The following is a 17,046-nucleotide window of genomic DNA, read 5'->3' as shown; positions in this document are numbered from 1 at the left end:
ATATTTATATCCTTAAAATGCATAAATGTATATTTCATGATTATAAAAATTTATCATGCGTTATTTTATCAAAATATTCTGTTTTACAAATTTGTTCCTATTATCTCACTAAAATATTCCACTAGTAAAAAATTATTTCACTTTAACTATTATCCTACTTTGCATGAAAATGTTCTAATTAACTAACACCCCTTGAGAATATCTTAAGTATCACGCCAAAATGTTGGTCCCTCTTCAAGAGATTAATTTAAATCCTCCTCCGTCCTTCATGTTAAAAGATCGGACAACTCTTGCGCTCACAAATTAATTCAATACGCTTGCAAATATTTGTGTACCTCTTTTTCTTATTCTCCTGTTGGTCCAGAGCATATCGATAATCCATACATATCAATTCTTAAAAAAAACAACATTAATTGAGATTGAGCCACATGATTAGAATTCCTTCACGGACATATGATATAATAATTCCCATTAACCTCAAATAAATCCGGATTAAAGCTGTTTAATTAATTGGCATTGCTGAAAATACGAGTGATAACTGATAAACCATGTTGGTATGCGAAAAAATATCAGTAACCATATCCGTTAAGATACGGATATGTTTAGTTAAATCTCTAACTGATAGGATATAGTTACAGATATGGTTTCGTAGTGAAATATTCGAATCCGTATTCGAAATATCATACTGATACAATAGTTTTAATCCTAGATTATAGGTTTGAGGTTAATTTTGATGATCAATATGTTTAATCTTAGCTTTTCACATCTAATGAATATATTAATGAACTCTTTTATATCATACGAACTATATTTTTTTAATAATATCTAGTTTTCGCATTTATATCTGCTTATATATATCCACGTGTATATATGTATTCAGATTTCTATCTGTATCCGAAATGAATAAACCGATGGGAAAATTTGCAAAATAGATCGTTTTTATAAAATAATTAGCGAAATAGATCACTTTTAAAAGTAATTAGCAAAATAGACCTCTTTTTAGCCAATAGGTCAAAAAGATGTCGATTTTGAAAAAATGGCTTCAGAAAACATACGGGACTACTAGTCCCGTATGTTTAAAGCTAACTAATCTAATGATTAGTGCACTAATCATTAGATTAGTTAGCTTTAAACATACGGGACTACTAGCCCCGTATGTTTTCTGAAGTCATTTTTTCAAAATCGACCTCTTTTGTCAAAAAGAGGTCTATTTTGCTAATTACTCTCAAAAGTGGTCTATTTCACTAATTACTTTATAAAAACGGTCTATTTTACAAAATTTCCCTAAACCGATATATATGTGGGCCAAGGCTATAACGGGCATCAAAAGCCTCATCCTGAAGAGCGAAGCAGAGCATACCAAGCGAGAGCTCAGAACTCACTAAACTATCAAAAATGGCGACGGCGATGCCGATGAGGCCTCCTCTTCCTCCTCTCTCCGATCGAATTCGCGGCGGCAACAGAATCACCATCGCTCGTCGCTCTACACCGGATTCATTTCAGCTACGTCGGTGTAAATCTCGGGAGGAAACCCGCGCCTCGTTCTCTCGATCTCCTCGCCTGATCGCCAAAGCTCAGAAACAGGAAGAGAGGAGAGATGATGCGGAGGAATCGCCTCCGCCGTCTTACTCGGTTCTGGCGGCAATGCGAAGCGAGCACAATGACATCGTGGTCGTGGATACTCCTGATTCTAGGGTTTTGCTTCTTGATTCCACTCGTGAGTAGTACCCTAATCTTGGCTAGTTGATACTGTGTCGTTTGGTAAATGTCTGTGGTTGTATGCGTGCGAATGTTGTTGGATTGAAAGTTGAATGGTTAATGCTATTCCTGTTAAAATCGAACAAAATTCAGTTGATTATTCTTGGTCCGTATACCTGTAGTGCAAGAATCGAGACCTTTACACTAAAAAAGATGGTATTTTGGCATACTAATTGAGAATTTGGATAGAGTTGCTATCCAAGATTTGGAAGTTTATTAGTCAATATAGATATCTAGTTCTTCCTTTCAATTTGTGTAGTAATGTTTTCCTTGGTTTTCCCGGGGTAGTTTCCATTGTTGGACTGGAAACTGTGAATGCAATTTTTTTCAGAGAGAGGGTGGTGTCTCAGACTCAAGATCCCAGCCCGATTTCATTCCTCAAAAGGTTGTTTACAAGATAGCATGCTACGTTCCCCAACTCAAAAATGTAGCTGCAGCAGTTTAAAGGAAATTATGGATACAAATGAGCAGAATCAAACTACATTCCTTTTTGATTAAAAATAAAACATGAACCAAAATGATTGCAATCAAAGAATGAATAAGAATATTATATTTTTGCTAATGCCTACATGCATAAGACAACTTTTCCCCCCAAGTCATACATTAATGTTTGTGTGCCTGTGCAACTGCACATACTAGTTATCACATCACATACCAACAAAAGTGTCATAAAATGTTGAAGACGTTTTGGGTCAGGTACATGTCTACATGGACCCAACTTCATAATTGAATGTCCATTTTGCATAATTCGCACTTGACACATACTTAAACATACAACTTGTGCACAGACGTAATGCATGTATATGTATATACATGCAGAAATAAGTACATGCATACATTTATAGAGTCCATGCATGATTTACAAATCACTTATGAATAGTTTATTGTAACCTTCCAGTTACACTTGCAAACCATCTATACTAAACAAAATTTGTTGTGCGCCAAACTCAACCATAGCACATGCCTACACACATACATGCATATGAGTGTCAAATTTTGAAGATTCCAATGTGCCTATGCTACTGGTTATTTGCTTAGCAGACTACGGTATGGTGGCGGTGGTGCAATTTCTTTCTAAGTAATTTAATGTTTGTGATATGTACAGATAATATTCATAGCATGCTGAACAAGGAGCAAAAATGGACAGGTTCATACTGGGTATGGAACAATTCTTCTTACAAAGATGTTCACGCCCAAGTTTAAATTTCTGAAGGTTCCTTAATTGCGAGATAAATTGTCAAATACAACTGTCTATATGCTTTTGACAATGTTAAAAGAGTTATTATCTTTGGAATTGCTAATGTGGATTGCAAACTTGTAATTATTTCCGCAAAGTAACACAAGCCTCCTCCTTTTGTGGCATGCAGTTTATCATTCAGGCTTCTGATTATGCTGCATTCATATGACCCTAGTAGAAATTTCAAATGATTTAGACTAAGAAGATTTGCATTAATATTTAACAATATTATGCGGACAATATAGATCTCTAACCATGAAAATAGTGTAATACTCTTTCAACAACTCTCATATAATCTCAAACTGCTCGAGCAAGTTCCTGGCGGCTATGAACTAAAAGTACAAGCAATACAATATTCCTGTCAGGAAACTACCTGAACTGTAAATTCTTGCTTTGTTTGGTACATTGGATTCTGTTGTATGCTACAAAATGCCTTTTTATCAAACAAAATAATGTCTCACATTAATTCCCTGTTGAAATCCATCTCCTCAAGAAGTTAGCAAGTCTCACATTTTTCTTCACACAATAGAGCCAATTGTATCAAAATATCACCAATTAGTCAATAATGAGGAGACAAAAAAAAAACTTTACTTTTGGTTCTTAGGTATCTTTAGTGATATTGTATGTAATGTCTATTGTGGATTGTCAATTTTGATGACCATCAAGTGACTAGCTCCAGAAAAGAGTAGATGAGAGTCTATATATTTGTGAACATGAATCTTATAAATCCTGGCGAGATCTACAGGACAGGCAGTAAATTTTACCTTTACTCATAATACTTGCAGGAATCATTGTCCATTTCTTTTGCCGTAACATTCCAGAAGTAATACATGGTGCAATTTCTTGTCTTCTTTTAGATTTGTTCGTCAGTTTAAGTTGCACACGTTCATTCAGACGAGTTTGGCAGGGGGAAAATAACTGAAGTTAGTCAGACATTTCGCTTATTAATCAGATTTTATAATTGTGTCTAAAATGTCTCACAGGTTTCACCACTATCATCTTGGTTCCCTTTTCTTTTACTTATCCTTTTTAATTGCTCATTTCTCCTTATCTAAAACATTTTCCAATGTAAACGAAATTTTGCTTACATTTCTTTATTATTATTATTATTATTATTTCCTTTTTTGCAATTCAGGGCTTTGGTTTACGATGCCAAAATGATCAATGATCTTTCTTGTCGCTTATTTAGCAACAGAAGTGGATGGTTACCTCCATTTTCACAGTTACCTCTTTGTGCATTTTGTAGGATGAGTTTGCAAGTCTTCCAGCTATTATACCAAAAGGCCCTATTGCAATATTAGGTTTGGTAATTTACGCATCTATATATAAGTTATCCTTTTTCTTAAATTCTTGTATTTTGCATTAAAGAACAACCAAACTAAAACTTACGCTCTTCAATATGCAACTCTTCCAGGGTGCAGGAACAGCAGCCCATTTGCTGCTTGACTTGTGGCCTTCACTGCATATAGAAGGTTGGGAGATTGATGAGATTGTAAGATGCAATTCAATTCTACCAATTATTAGTTTATTATTTCTATGAAATAGTTTAAAATAGTTCAGTTAGACAAGGTATCCATCTCATCTTTTCAATGTATTTCAGATTGTGTTTAGCTTTGCATTTGAGGTATAATATTTTTTTTTCCAGTCAAAGACTCTGTATAAGTGCTCTGTACAGATACTCAAAGCTTGAAATTTTATAATTTAATACGACTTTCTACCAACTTCATGCAGACCATAATAATATCATCAAATATTAACAGTACTCATCAAAATGGTGTTGGCACTAGGATGAGATTTTGCTAGCAGCTTTCAACCTGTCAAAAGAAACTATGGACAAGAGGGGCTCGTCATGGTACATAGTAGATCAGTTGATGGATTAAAAGAAAACTATATAGATTATGCCAGTTAAGCACATGTATTCAAGGATCAATCATCAACATTCTCATAACCACCTGCATTGAGATGAAAGTTCTGCAACCTATGTCTGCTAAAACAAACTTGTATATGTAATATATATAGAAGGATAATCTTTTTCTTGAGAAATTTTCTCTTGTTATTTATGTTTATCATGGGCTCTACACGTTTAAACTTTTCTCTAAGTAGTCCTGATACAGCTTGTAAAATTTGCGCTGGTTTTTCCTGGTTACTCTGCTAGTGATTTTTTCTTCTTCTTCTTTAGCTTGTGAGATAAACCTGTCCTATATCTTGACAGTTGGTTGACATGTCAAGGGACTATTTTGGTTTATCTGCTCTGGAGAGATGTACAGAAGCCGGTGGTTCACTTTCTGTCCACATTGGTGATGCGCTTTCTCCATCTGTGGCAGTTCAAGGAGGGTTTGCTGGTAAAACTTTTATTCTTGTAAGGCATTTCTCTTGTATTTTGGACCAATGTTTTCTGTATCAACAGTTGCTATTTTGATTGGACAGCATAAACTGGCAATTGTAAATAATAAGTTCCAAATTGTAGATAGTTGCCACTGAGTTTCTGATGTGTGCAGTAAAGTGATTATAACTTGGTATTTGTAAACTTCATGGTCAATAAACAAGCCAGAGATTTGATTTATTTGTAATAACTAACTAATGCATTATCTACTATCTAGTTAATTTTTCTCCCTTGTTTCTCGCTACAGGAATCATTGTTGATTTATTTTCTGATGGAAAGGTTTTACCACAATTACAGGAGGTTTGTCTCATACTTTACATTTTCCACTGTTCTTTGACAATGAGAAAATTTCCAGTTTATTATTTTTAAGCCTTTTCTATTTTGTGTTAACCTTTTGATCTATCATGTTATAATAAATATGTTTAGACCGCATTTGCTGGCTACTTTTATATGAGTAAAAACCAGTTTAAGAAACTGATATCTCACATGACTACAGCACTGTCTGATTACTTTGCGTATTAATATGAGACATTTTCTGAATAAGTGGTCCTGGAGAGAATATTGTGCTGTTTATGTTAGCTGACTTCTTGTTCAATAGTCATGTTATTGACATCCATGAGAAATATATTGCTCATTTCATGAAATTTTGGAAAACATACTTTTGAAAGAAATTTGATTATGTTCACTTAATTTAATTTCAGAGCAGTGTCACACGAAGAATAATGTATCAAAATAATAATAATAATAATAATAAGTATGTCGAAAGTTGTTTATAAAATTAATTTTATATGCATGCCAAGTAGATAGAATTATAAGTAGCATTAAATTTGCCTGGTATTACATTAAAAGATTTAAAATGTATAACAATATTTGTGTGTATGGAGTTGGGGTGCATCTATTTTTTTGTAACAACCAATTCTAGGCAATGTAGTTAAGGCTGGGGGTTTTCATCTTTGAAACCCCATCCATGACCTTAAAAAAAAACATTGTGTGTAATTTAATTCTGTACATTTACGACTACACACGTGCAGACACACAGAAAACACGCGCGTGCACGTACACTTGTGCATCCACAAATACGTAGATAATTAGCTATGTAACATTATACATTTTTACGTATATCAACTCTCTTTATGTTTCTGCTATATTAAATGATGATAATTTTCCATTCATGAACATGCATTCTTTTTTACATTTCTCAAGTTTTGGGTTTCTTAGTTATGATAGTTCCTTAAAATTCTTTGGGGAAAAAGTTCAAAATGCCTTTTATGTTCTGATTGTTGCATTCTTTATATCTTCTCTCACGTTTTTTTTAAAGTAAAACTGCTTAGATGTTACCTCCCTATTGTGCACAACAGGATGCAGTATGGCTGGAGATTGAGAAAAAGTTGATGCCTCATGGTCGAATCATGGTGAACTGTGGTGGGGCGCATGCTGAAATGTTAGCCAGTAGTGATCAGATGCTAAATCCACATGCATCTTTAAGTGGTTCCTGGATACAGAACTCTACCGTTAGGGCTTTGTGCCGAGTATTTCCTGGAAAGGTATATTACTGCTCGTTTTATATCTTGATATGTGTACTTATTATATTGTAAAATGCATGTAAATACAGTTTAGTGAGGTTTAATAGTTTATGGATTGACCAAGTTGCCTGATTTTTATGACATTTTTGGCACTTCCCTTGATATTGTCCTGTATATGCAATTCGTTTGTGCTAATTTCCCCAGCCACTTATGAATGGGTGTTCCTCAATGTTTGGGTCAAAAGTTGGTTTTGTCATGGAATTCATTATATCTTCGGTCGATTACAATAAATTCAAAAGAAATAGTCTTTTTATAAGACTTCTTTTTACACAACAAAAGGAAAATTACAACTCTTGAGAAACAAACGCAGGACCGTTGTTTGGATCGCTGCTTGCGTGGGATCTTTGCCTGTGCCGGGAGCGCTTTGACTCGTGGACCACCAAATCACAGATTCTGATTGAACCGTGAGGGGTTTAATGATTCTTCCTTCGTTTATCGAAGTAAGAATTTGAAGCGAATATCTTATCGATGTAAGATGTTCACTCTTCCAAAGATCAAGTCTGAGCTTAGATCTCTAGGACTCGCTAGAAGCTTCTTGAGGATGTTTGTGAAGAAGGAAGACTCTCTCTCTTGCTCTAATTCACCAAAACTCAAGGCTCTCTGCTCTAATCTCTCTGGAAAATGCTCAGCCTCTTTCTAAATGATGGCCATAGGGGGGTATTTATAGCCTCCTTGGACAATAACTGAAGAAATAGCCGATCAACGACTATCCCTTTGACCGCGACACCCCGGACTGCAGCGGCTATTGGCGCGGCAGCTCTCTGCTCTAATCTCTCTGGAAAATGCTCAGCCTCTTTCTAAATGATGGCCATAGGGGGGTATTTATAGCCTCCTTGGACAATAACTGAAGAAATAGCCGATCAACGACTATCCCTTTGACCGCGACACCCCGGACTGCAGCGGCTATTGGCCGACTTTTAACCACCTTTTTTCGTGGTTTAACTGCTTGTCCACGTCAGCACACGTTCTATTTCTGATACTCCGCCACGTAGACTTCACATAATCATCACATAACTACCTCGTAACCGCTGTAGCATCCCCTATAGTAGCCGCGGCACCATGGATTGCCGCGCCCAAGCCGCGGCACTATGAACTGCCGCGTCTTAGCCGCGGCACTATGAGCTGCCGCGCTGTAGCCGCGGCACCATGAGCTGCCGCGCCCACACGCTGTAGTTTGCATTGTTCTGTGAATTCACATTGTTTTATGTTGATTCACAGATCCTTTTGCTTCCTTTGGGCTTGTATGATCTCCCATGACTTAGATACTGATGTTTATCACCTTCTCTTTGTCTTGAGTGATATTTGGATGTCTGTAAGCATTTTTTGACGCCTACACTCAATATAAAGTAAGTTCTTACAAAATGCGAATTTTAAAATATGCTTTGTTAATTGCCATTGGGTTGAAATGAACGGAAATAGATAAAAATCGTTGCTTTTGAAGTACGTATTATTACGTATCATTTGGACAAAACTAACAAAAATTACCAAAATTATGGGTTATATAACACATCAAAGATCGTGAAGTTCAAGTGATAATTAATTTCCATTTAGTCGAGTGATCAATATTGGACAAGGATTATAATGCATTATAATTGCGAATATTGAAGTACCCGAACTTAATTGTCTTTTGGACAAAGCGAATTGAAATTGACAAAAGTAATGATTTATACCATATTAAAGTTGGGAATTTGGAAGCATGTATAATAACTTGTCACTAGGATGAAATGAACGAAAATTGTCAAAATTGTGAGTTATAATCCATTAAAATCGTGAAATTGAATAATCATAATTAATTGCTATTGGTTTGAACAATTGATGATGGACAAATTTTGCTATTAGCTCGAAAAGTGCGAAAAAGAAAAACAACTATTGATTGTAGCACATAAAAATCACGAATTTTAAAGTATGCATACTTTTTTGCGATTGGGTTGAAGAACAAAAATCCTGGATTATAGCCCATGAGAATCGTAATTTTTAATGAAAGAAAATTTTAATTGCTACTAGGTAGAAATTAGCGAAAATGGACTAAAATCGTGGGTTATAACTCATGAAAATCGCAAATTCTTTTGTACACGTGTTTAGTTACCAATGGGTCAAATCGGATGTCATGAGCAAATGTTGTGGATTATAGCACATGAAACTTCGAATATGAGATATGTTTAGTTAATTGTCTTTGAGTTGATGTAAATCGTGAGCTAATGCCTATGGAAACTGTGAAATTTTAAGTACAAATAATTTTATTATTTGGGTCAAAACGGACAAAAATTAACAAAACTCCTGGCTTATAATTCATAAAAATCACGAATTTTGAAGGATACATAATTTGTTGCCGTTGGGTCGTAATAAATTAAACTACACAAAAATTGTGGGTTGTAACCTATGAAAATTGCAAAATTTTAAGCGTATGCCAAATTAATTACCACTAAGTCGAAACTAATAAAAATGGACAAAATTCATGGGTTAAAACCTATGAAATTTGAAAATCATTAATATACTTATTTGTCATTGGGTCAAAGAACGAAAACTAACAAAAATCGCTTTATAGCTGATGAAAATGCAACTTTTGAAGAAACAATTACTTAATTTCCATTAGGTCGAAAAGAATGAAATTGTGAAAAAATGTGGGCTTTAGCCCATGACATTCTTGAAATTTGAAGTAGACACAATTAATTGTCATTTGGTCAAACGACTGATTATGGGCAAAAATTGTGGGTTATAACCATTGAAAATTGTGATTATTGAAGTTTGCATAATTCATGGCTATTGTGCTGAAATGGAAAAAAATTGGCTAAAACATGTACTTTAGGCCATGAAAATCATGAATTTTGAATTACACATACTTATTTTTCACTGAGAGTAAGAACGAAAATTGATAAAAATCGTGGATAATATAACTTATGTAAGCCACTTTTTTTTATAAAAGAAAGAAATTTTCTAAAATTGAAAAATAATTGTGGATTATACCTATAAAAATCGCGAGTTTTTGGTATGGTATGCATGATTGATTGACGATAGATCGAAACAAAGAAAATGAGCAAGTATTGTGGTTTGTAGCCCATAAAATCACAAATTCTGAAATATACTTTGTTTATTGCCATTGGGTTGAAATGAACAAAGTCGTGTTCATAATGGACGAATTTAATGAAAATCGTGAATTTCGAAGTATATATATATCTATTTTTCATGGATAAAAATAATGAAAGTAACAAAAATCATGGATTATTAGCCCATGCAAATTGCGAATTTTGAAGTTCGTGTAATTAGTTGCCATTGGGGGAACAAATGATAATTCTAGAAAATCGTGGGTCATAATCCATGTAAATTACAAATTTTGAATTGTACTCCCAATTAATTACATTTTTCAAAACAGACAAAAATGGAAAAAATCTTGGGTAGCTAACGAAAATCGTGAATTTTAAGGTACACATACTTATTTGTGATTTTTTCAAAGAACGAAACTTGATAAAAATCATGTATTGTAACCCATCAAAATCAATAATTTTGATTTGAAGTACGTATAGTAATTTGTCATTGGGATGAAATGAACAAAAATTGCTAAAATCCTGGGTTGTAACCAGAGGTTGTCATTGGTTGAACGACTGTAATTGGACAAAAGTAATGGGTTGAAACGAATCACCATTGGGTTACAATAAACTTAATCACCATTGGGTCGAAACGAATAAAAATTGACAAAAATTATGGATGATCCCATGAAAGTTGTGAATTTTGTATTGTGTACGATTACTTGTCATTGAGATGAGATGATAAAAAATTGTCAAAATCGTTAGCTATAATCTGTCAAAATCGTTAGTTATAATATATGAATTAGATTGATCGATCGGTAACGGCCAAACATTTGCTATTGGGTCAAAACATAGAATAACGGAAACCAACCATGGGCTTTAGCGCATGAAATTCAAGAATTTTAAATACATGTACTTTTTTGCCATTGACTCGTAGGACGAAAAATGTAGGTTATAGCTCGTAAAAATCACAATTTTTTATGAAAGAAAAATTTAATTTCCATTGGGTTGAAACTAACAAATATAGGCTGAAATTGTGGGTTATAATCCATGCAAGTCCCGAAATTTTTAGGTATGTATGTTTCGTTGCCAATGGGTCGAAATAGATGTAAAGAGCAAATATCGTGGATTTTATGCACATGAAATTTCGAATAAGAAATATGTTCAATTAGGGTCAAAAGCAACAAAATATACATAAATCGTGGGCTATAACATTTGAAAATTGTGATGTCTTAAGTAAGCTTGCTTATTTGTTATTGTGTCAAAATGAAAAAAAGAAAACAAAATTCATGGTTCATAGCCATGAATTTGTTGCTATTGGGTATATAAACAAATGAAAATCCACAAACAAATGAAGAAGAGCCACTTGTCTTTGATGATGATGTTTCAGACGAGGGATTGTATGGAGATGGATTCCAGGGAGGATAGCGATGATGGAGCATAGGAGGAACGTCATGATGATGATGAGATTAGATTAGATGCATGTTGTTAATTTATTATAATAGAGTCTAGACTATTCCTGTTTGACTGTCTTTTTGCTGATATTTTGGGACTTAAACTTCTAGATCTGGGATATTATGTCTTGTTATCTAGTATGTATGCATCTTTTATAATAAAGTCTAGACAATTTGTGCTTGGCACCAAGCATACCCATTTTTCTATATATATATATATATATAGGAGGATCCGTTAAACCACCCCCAGCGTTATTGTCATTGGGAGGTGTATCAGCCATAATGACTTCATCCACCTCTGGATCACTGTCCTCTACAACATTCCGAGTGTGGTGGCTGGATTCAAGTCGCTGATTGGACTCAGGAGGTTGAGGCTGTTGAGTTAACAGTTCTCTCATTTGTTGGATAGCCAACTTCATTTCTGTCTTCACTTCAGCTCTAATTTCTTCACGTTGTTTGGCTAGAGCTTCCTGAAGTATTTGAGTGAACTGATCAGCAGTGATTGTGAATACTTCTCTGATTTGTCCTGTGCTAGACATTGTATCATCAGAAGCGATTGCAGAATAAGTGTCCGAGAATTCATCCTCCGAGGACATTCCTTCTTGCATTCTCTTGTAGTCTCTGCGTCTGATAGCTCCTAATTGGAGTCGAGACATCCTTTGAGCAATTCTTGGATTGACTTTTCCTTTCGGGGAAAAGTCGGGATTTGAGTCACTTGAATGCTGTTTAGACTTTCTTCTATCAGCTACGTTGATGGTGACTTCAGGGAATTCATCATTTTGGGCAGCTGATTTTCTTTTGCGGAAATGTCTCAGCTTAGGCTTTGATAATGCAGAGACTTTTCGTGGGATGATTTCTCGTTTGAAACAGTCACATTCTGATAATGCTGTTTTGACGAGTCGTGCACAGGAACAACGAGAGTTTATCTCTCGAATAACTCTCTTTCGAAAATTATTCACAACCTCAACTTGATAATACGATTCATCGGTATGATTGCCAAAAAATCGTATCGTCTGTTGGTATGATCTCCCAGGTATGACGATATCATTTGGTGAATGCGTCTTCTTCTGGGGGTGTAAAACCTTGTTGGCATTCTCAGGACAATTTATTTTTGTCTTTAAGCGATCCAAGGTTATGTCGGGAGTCGCACGTTTAGAACCACCCCCTTGTGGGTATGGAGTCTTAACGGGCTCCGAATGCTGATTTTGCATAAGTCCAGACTTCAGAATCCAAACTTGGCGGAGTTTTGGTGATTCTTTGGTCACCGTTTCCTTCCTCCTTTCTCGTCTTTGTTGTAAGAGAGCACGGGCATGAACAACGTTTGCACGACGTTTTTGTATACGTTCTTGGAGGGTCGAACGAGCCCTTTTGATGAGTGTCCATTCCTCCGTTGTGAATTGTGCAGAAACGTGAGTAGTTCGTCGTTGCGTTGAACGAACCACTTGTTGTTTCCTCGACTCTAAGTCCGCATAATAACGAACTCCGTCGGTTTGTTCAAATGCCTTAGCTATTTGACGAGCAAGACGCTGACGCTGTCTCTGACGAGCTCTTTTCGTCAATGTCGTCGGGCTTTGATTCGATGACTCTTCAATTAGATAAGAGCCATTTTGAGCAGAGGTGTTGCGAGTGAAATTCTCAGCAACAATCAAGCGAGAGTCTTCATTTTGTGCCTTCTTTGGCATGCAACTCTTCCTCAATTGTGAGATCCTCTTGTACTTGCGAGATAATGAAGATCTTGAAGAGGATGATGAGAGATATTCCTCAAACTTGGTCTGGTCGAATTCGTATTCGACCATGGATTCAACTGGAATCTTGATCGGCTGCGACACGACGGTCTCGGCAGCGAGACCGTTGGCTCCCACTGTGGTCGCCAGCTTGTTTGCGTCAAAAGTTGGTTTCGTTGTGGAATTCATTATATCTTCGGTCGATTACAATAAATTCAAAAGAAATAGTCTTTTTATAAGACTTCTTTTACACAACAAAAGGAAAATTACAACTTTTTAGAAACAAACGCAGGATCGTTGTTTGGATCGCTGCTTGCGTGGGATCTTTGCCTGTGCCGGGAGCGCTTTGACTCGTGGACCACCAAATCACAGATTCTGATTGAACCGTGAGGGGTTTAATGATTCTTCCTTCGTTTATCGAAGTAAGAATTTGAAGCGAATATCTTATCGATGTAAGATGTTCACTCTTCCAAAGATCAAGTCTGAGCTTAGATCTCTAGGACTCGCTAGAAGCTTCTTGAGGATGTTTGTGAAGAAGGAAGACTCTCTCTCTTGCTCTAATTCACCAAAACTCAAGGCTCTCTGCTCTAATCTCCCTGGAAAATGCTCTCTTGCTCTAATTCACCAAAACTCAAGGCTCTCTGCTCTAATCTCTCTGGAAAATGCTCAGCCCCCCGTCAATGATGTCCATAGGGGGGTATTTATAGCCTCCTTGGACAATAACTGAAGAAATAGCCGATCAACGACTATCCCTTTGACCGCGACATCCCGGACTGCAGCGGCTATTGGCGCGGCAGCATGAACTGCAGCGGCCACAGGGGCAGTTACTAGCACGTTCCATCGTGCTTGAAACTGTCCTCCCACGACTTTTAACCACCTTTTTTCGTGGTTTAACTGCTTGTCCACGTCAGCACACGTTCTATTTCTGATACTCCGCCACGTAGACTTCACATAATCATCACATAACTACCTCGTAACCGCTGTAGCATCCCCTATAGTAGCCGCGGCACCATGGATTGCCGCGCCCAAGCCGCGGCACTATGAACTGCCGCGTCTTAGCCGCGGCACTATGAGCTGCCGCGCTGTAGCCACGGCACCATGAGCTGCCGCGCCCACACGCTGTAGTTTGCGTTGTTCTGTGAATTCACATTGTTTTGTGTTGATTCAAAGATCCTTTTGCTTCCTTTGGGCTTGTATGATCTCCCATGACTTAGATACTGATGTTTATCACCTTCTCTTTGTCTTGAGTGATATTTGGATGTCTGTAAGCATTTTTTGACGCCTACACTCAATATAAAGTAAGTTCTTACAAAATTGCATTAGAAAATTGCGTACTCCAAAGATTTGGGATGAAGATTTTGTCGCAGGCATTGCTATTATTTCTATATCACGATGACTTCCAAGATTGTTATTTTTTTGCACTGTAATCAACATTGATTGTAAACTAACATGCTTGTGCTTCTTGAGATTTCATGTAGCTATAGATTATCTAACATTAAATTTATATAGAAACCTGAATCAAATATTAAGTTAAAGATAATTTTGTGTTTGTTCTGAATTTCTGTTTTCAATATCTTAAAATTCAAGAATAAAGTACACATTTCCTTTTCAATTTCGTGTGATTATAGATAACGACTTGCAATGTTTATAGAGATATGTAGCAATTGGTCAATCCATAGATCTCTTCTGACCAAGAAGCAACCTCCCAAACTTCTTATACATCATATAGGGTCTCAAGCGGATGAAAGAAGAAGCTGGCACAATTAGCTAATTCTGGAGTTACATAACTCAACATCCTAGGAGCTAGAAAGAGAAATTAATGCATGCCATCCCATTATAAACTGGTGATGTTCTTTTTTTTTTTGAGAAAAAGGATGGATTACCACAAAGGTAATCCAGCCAGCTAAATTAACAAAAATGGTTGTTACATAAAATACTCACCCCCAACCAAGAGTGAGTATTACAGTCCATATCAGCAACTACATACAAAGAAGAAAAACATCACCCCTCTGTACATACTCAAAAGAGGGAAGATCAAAAAAGATCTAACAAAAGACCAAAAGAAGAGCAGTTCACAATGTAACTGAGATTTTAGTTTTAGAAAACAAAAAAACATCACAACTGCACCTTTTGTATCTCATCACTCTAGCTGAATCACCAAACTCTCCACATTTCTATCTTCATTTCTGGCCACTCCAGCAGCTTGGAGGTTAACAGCATTCCTCTTTTTCCGCCTCTCCTTCAGTCTAGCAGCTCGAGCAGAGACTCTTTCAGCACCTAGCCAAAAAGTTGCGAAGGTCATAATTTTGTTCAAGAGCTCAAGGGACTTCTTCTTTTTATCTAAAAAAATTCTATCGTTACGTTCTTGCCAAATGCACCAGACCAAAGAACAGATGATCACATCCCTTTTCAGGTTACTATTCGCAATATCTCCAGTCTTCCAATTAAGCCAAATATCTTTCAAAGAGTCTAAACTAAAAGTATTCTCAGTCTCCAGTTTGAATTGAATCGATCTCCATATTGAGTAAACAAACTCACATTTGATGAAAAGATGTGTATGATTCTCCTCCAATTTAGAACATAAACAGCAAGTTTTATCCAAGAGGACTCCTTTCTTTTCCAGCACATCCTTTGTATTTAAGCTTTGTCTAAGTGCCAACCAAACTAGAACTTTCACTTTTAAAGGGATAGGAAGCTGCCATAAATTTGCACAATCATATCTTACACCCCCATCAATTAAAACTTGATAGAAAGACCTCACTGTGAAATTCCCTTTTGTTTCCCAAAGCCATTTCCTTGTATCCTCCCTTTGCTCTAAACAAATGAAATTTATTAATCTCATCATAGAACAGTATTGGGGAACCAGAACCCCAACTACTTCTTTCTTAAACTGAATGTTCCATCTCCACATATTATCCTCTTTTTTTAACATGCTATTAATAGCAGCAAAAGGATACAAAGTTATAGCAAATAAGGATGGAAATAAAGAAGACAGAGTAAATGAGCCTAACCATTTGTCCAGCCAAAACAAAAACTGGTGATGTTCTTATAACCGACACTATAAAATATGACATTATGGTTTATTAATTTATAGAAAGTGTCACATTCTAGTAATCTTTTTAAAATTTGTCCAAATCAGACCGATGAAGATTTCACAAGTTCTTGCAGCTAAGATTAGTTTATGTACCATCCATATACACATAGGTGTAAGACACCAAAAAATGCACCATTATATGCGAAATATTTGGTAGATATGTGTCTGCCATTGCCAATCGGCCTAGAACTAGCTTGAAGGCAATGAAATTGTTTTTATTTATTTTATTAGAACAGGCAATTGGATTGAATTGGATGGAATTTACTTTTCATGATCTATATGAATGGGGATAGGGTTTGTATAATATTTGGTTGTGAATCTTGAGGCTGTATCACGTCTTATCCTAATATATCACACACATATTACGTGTATATGTATGTATGCATGTCTGATGTACATAGCTATACATATAATTTATGGTTATGTCTACAACGTATACATATCATTTTTTAACACTTCAAATATCCTTATATCTATACCCTGTTCATGGCTTTGCAACATGACTCACGCATCAATGCAGGTTTCTTTTTCTTTTTCTATTTGAATATACCACCAATGCAAAACATTTTAATCCAAAAGACTAATTTTTGGGCTTATTTACTAATTGCAGCTAACTTGGAAGAGAATGGAAGAAAAAGATAGTGATAACTATCTTGCACTTACAGGACCACTGCCAGACTTGGATGCTTGGTCAACTGCATTACCTTCACCATTGAACTCTAATGTGAAACACTGGAGACCTTGTGAACTTGCTTCCTGATAGTCTCATCAAGCTAGCCTTTCTTTCAGG

General features: G+C 36.0%; 1 protein-coding gene across 5 annotated transcripts in view; it reads left to right on the top strand.

The window, feature by feature from the left end:
• LOC109825059 (probable polyamine aminopropyl transferase) overlaps positions 1,343–17,046 on the top strand; it is a 17,694-nt gene continuing 1,990 nt past the window's right edge. For 3 of the 5 annotated variants that reach the window (XR_002242884.1, XR_002242883.1, XM_020391765.1), the window contains exons 1-8: positions 1,343–1,717; positions 2,864–2,916; positions 4,242–4,301; positions 4,410–4,487; positions 5,208–5,337; positions 5,626–5,678; positions 6,737–6,922; positions 16,867–17,042. Coding sequence is in view for 1 of the 5 variants with exons in the window: in XM_020391765.1 (XP_020247354.1) it covers positions 1,396–1,717; positions 2,864–2,916; positions 4,242–4,301; positions 4,410–4,487; positions 5,208–5,337; positions 5,626–5,678; positions 6,737–6,922; positions 16,867–17,016 (1,032 nt within the window). In the remaining 4 variants the exon portion in view is untranslated. Of the gene's footprint in view, positions 1,718–2,863; positions 2,917–4,241; positions 4,302–4,409; positions 4,488–5,207; positions 5,338–5,625; positions 5,679–6,736; positions 6,923–16,866 lie in introns of all 5 variants that reach the window. The other 2 variants (XR_002242886.1, XR_002242887.1) reach the window with 2 other exon arrangements.

This window comes from Asparagus officinalis, chromosome 10 (assembly GCF_001876935.1).
Source record: "Asparagus officinalis chromosome 10, Aspof.V1, whole genome shotgun sequence".
NCBI classification, from domain to species: Eukaryota; Viridiplantae; Streptophyta; class Magnoliopsida; order Asparagales; family Asparagaceae; genus Asparagus; species Asparagus officinalis.
Note: the sequence above shows the minus strand (reverse complement) of the source record. Positions and strands in the feature narration are given on the sequence as shown.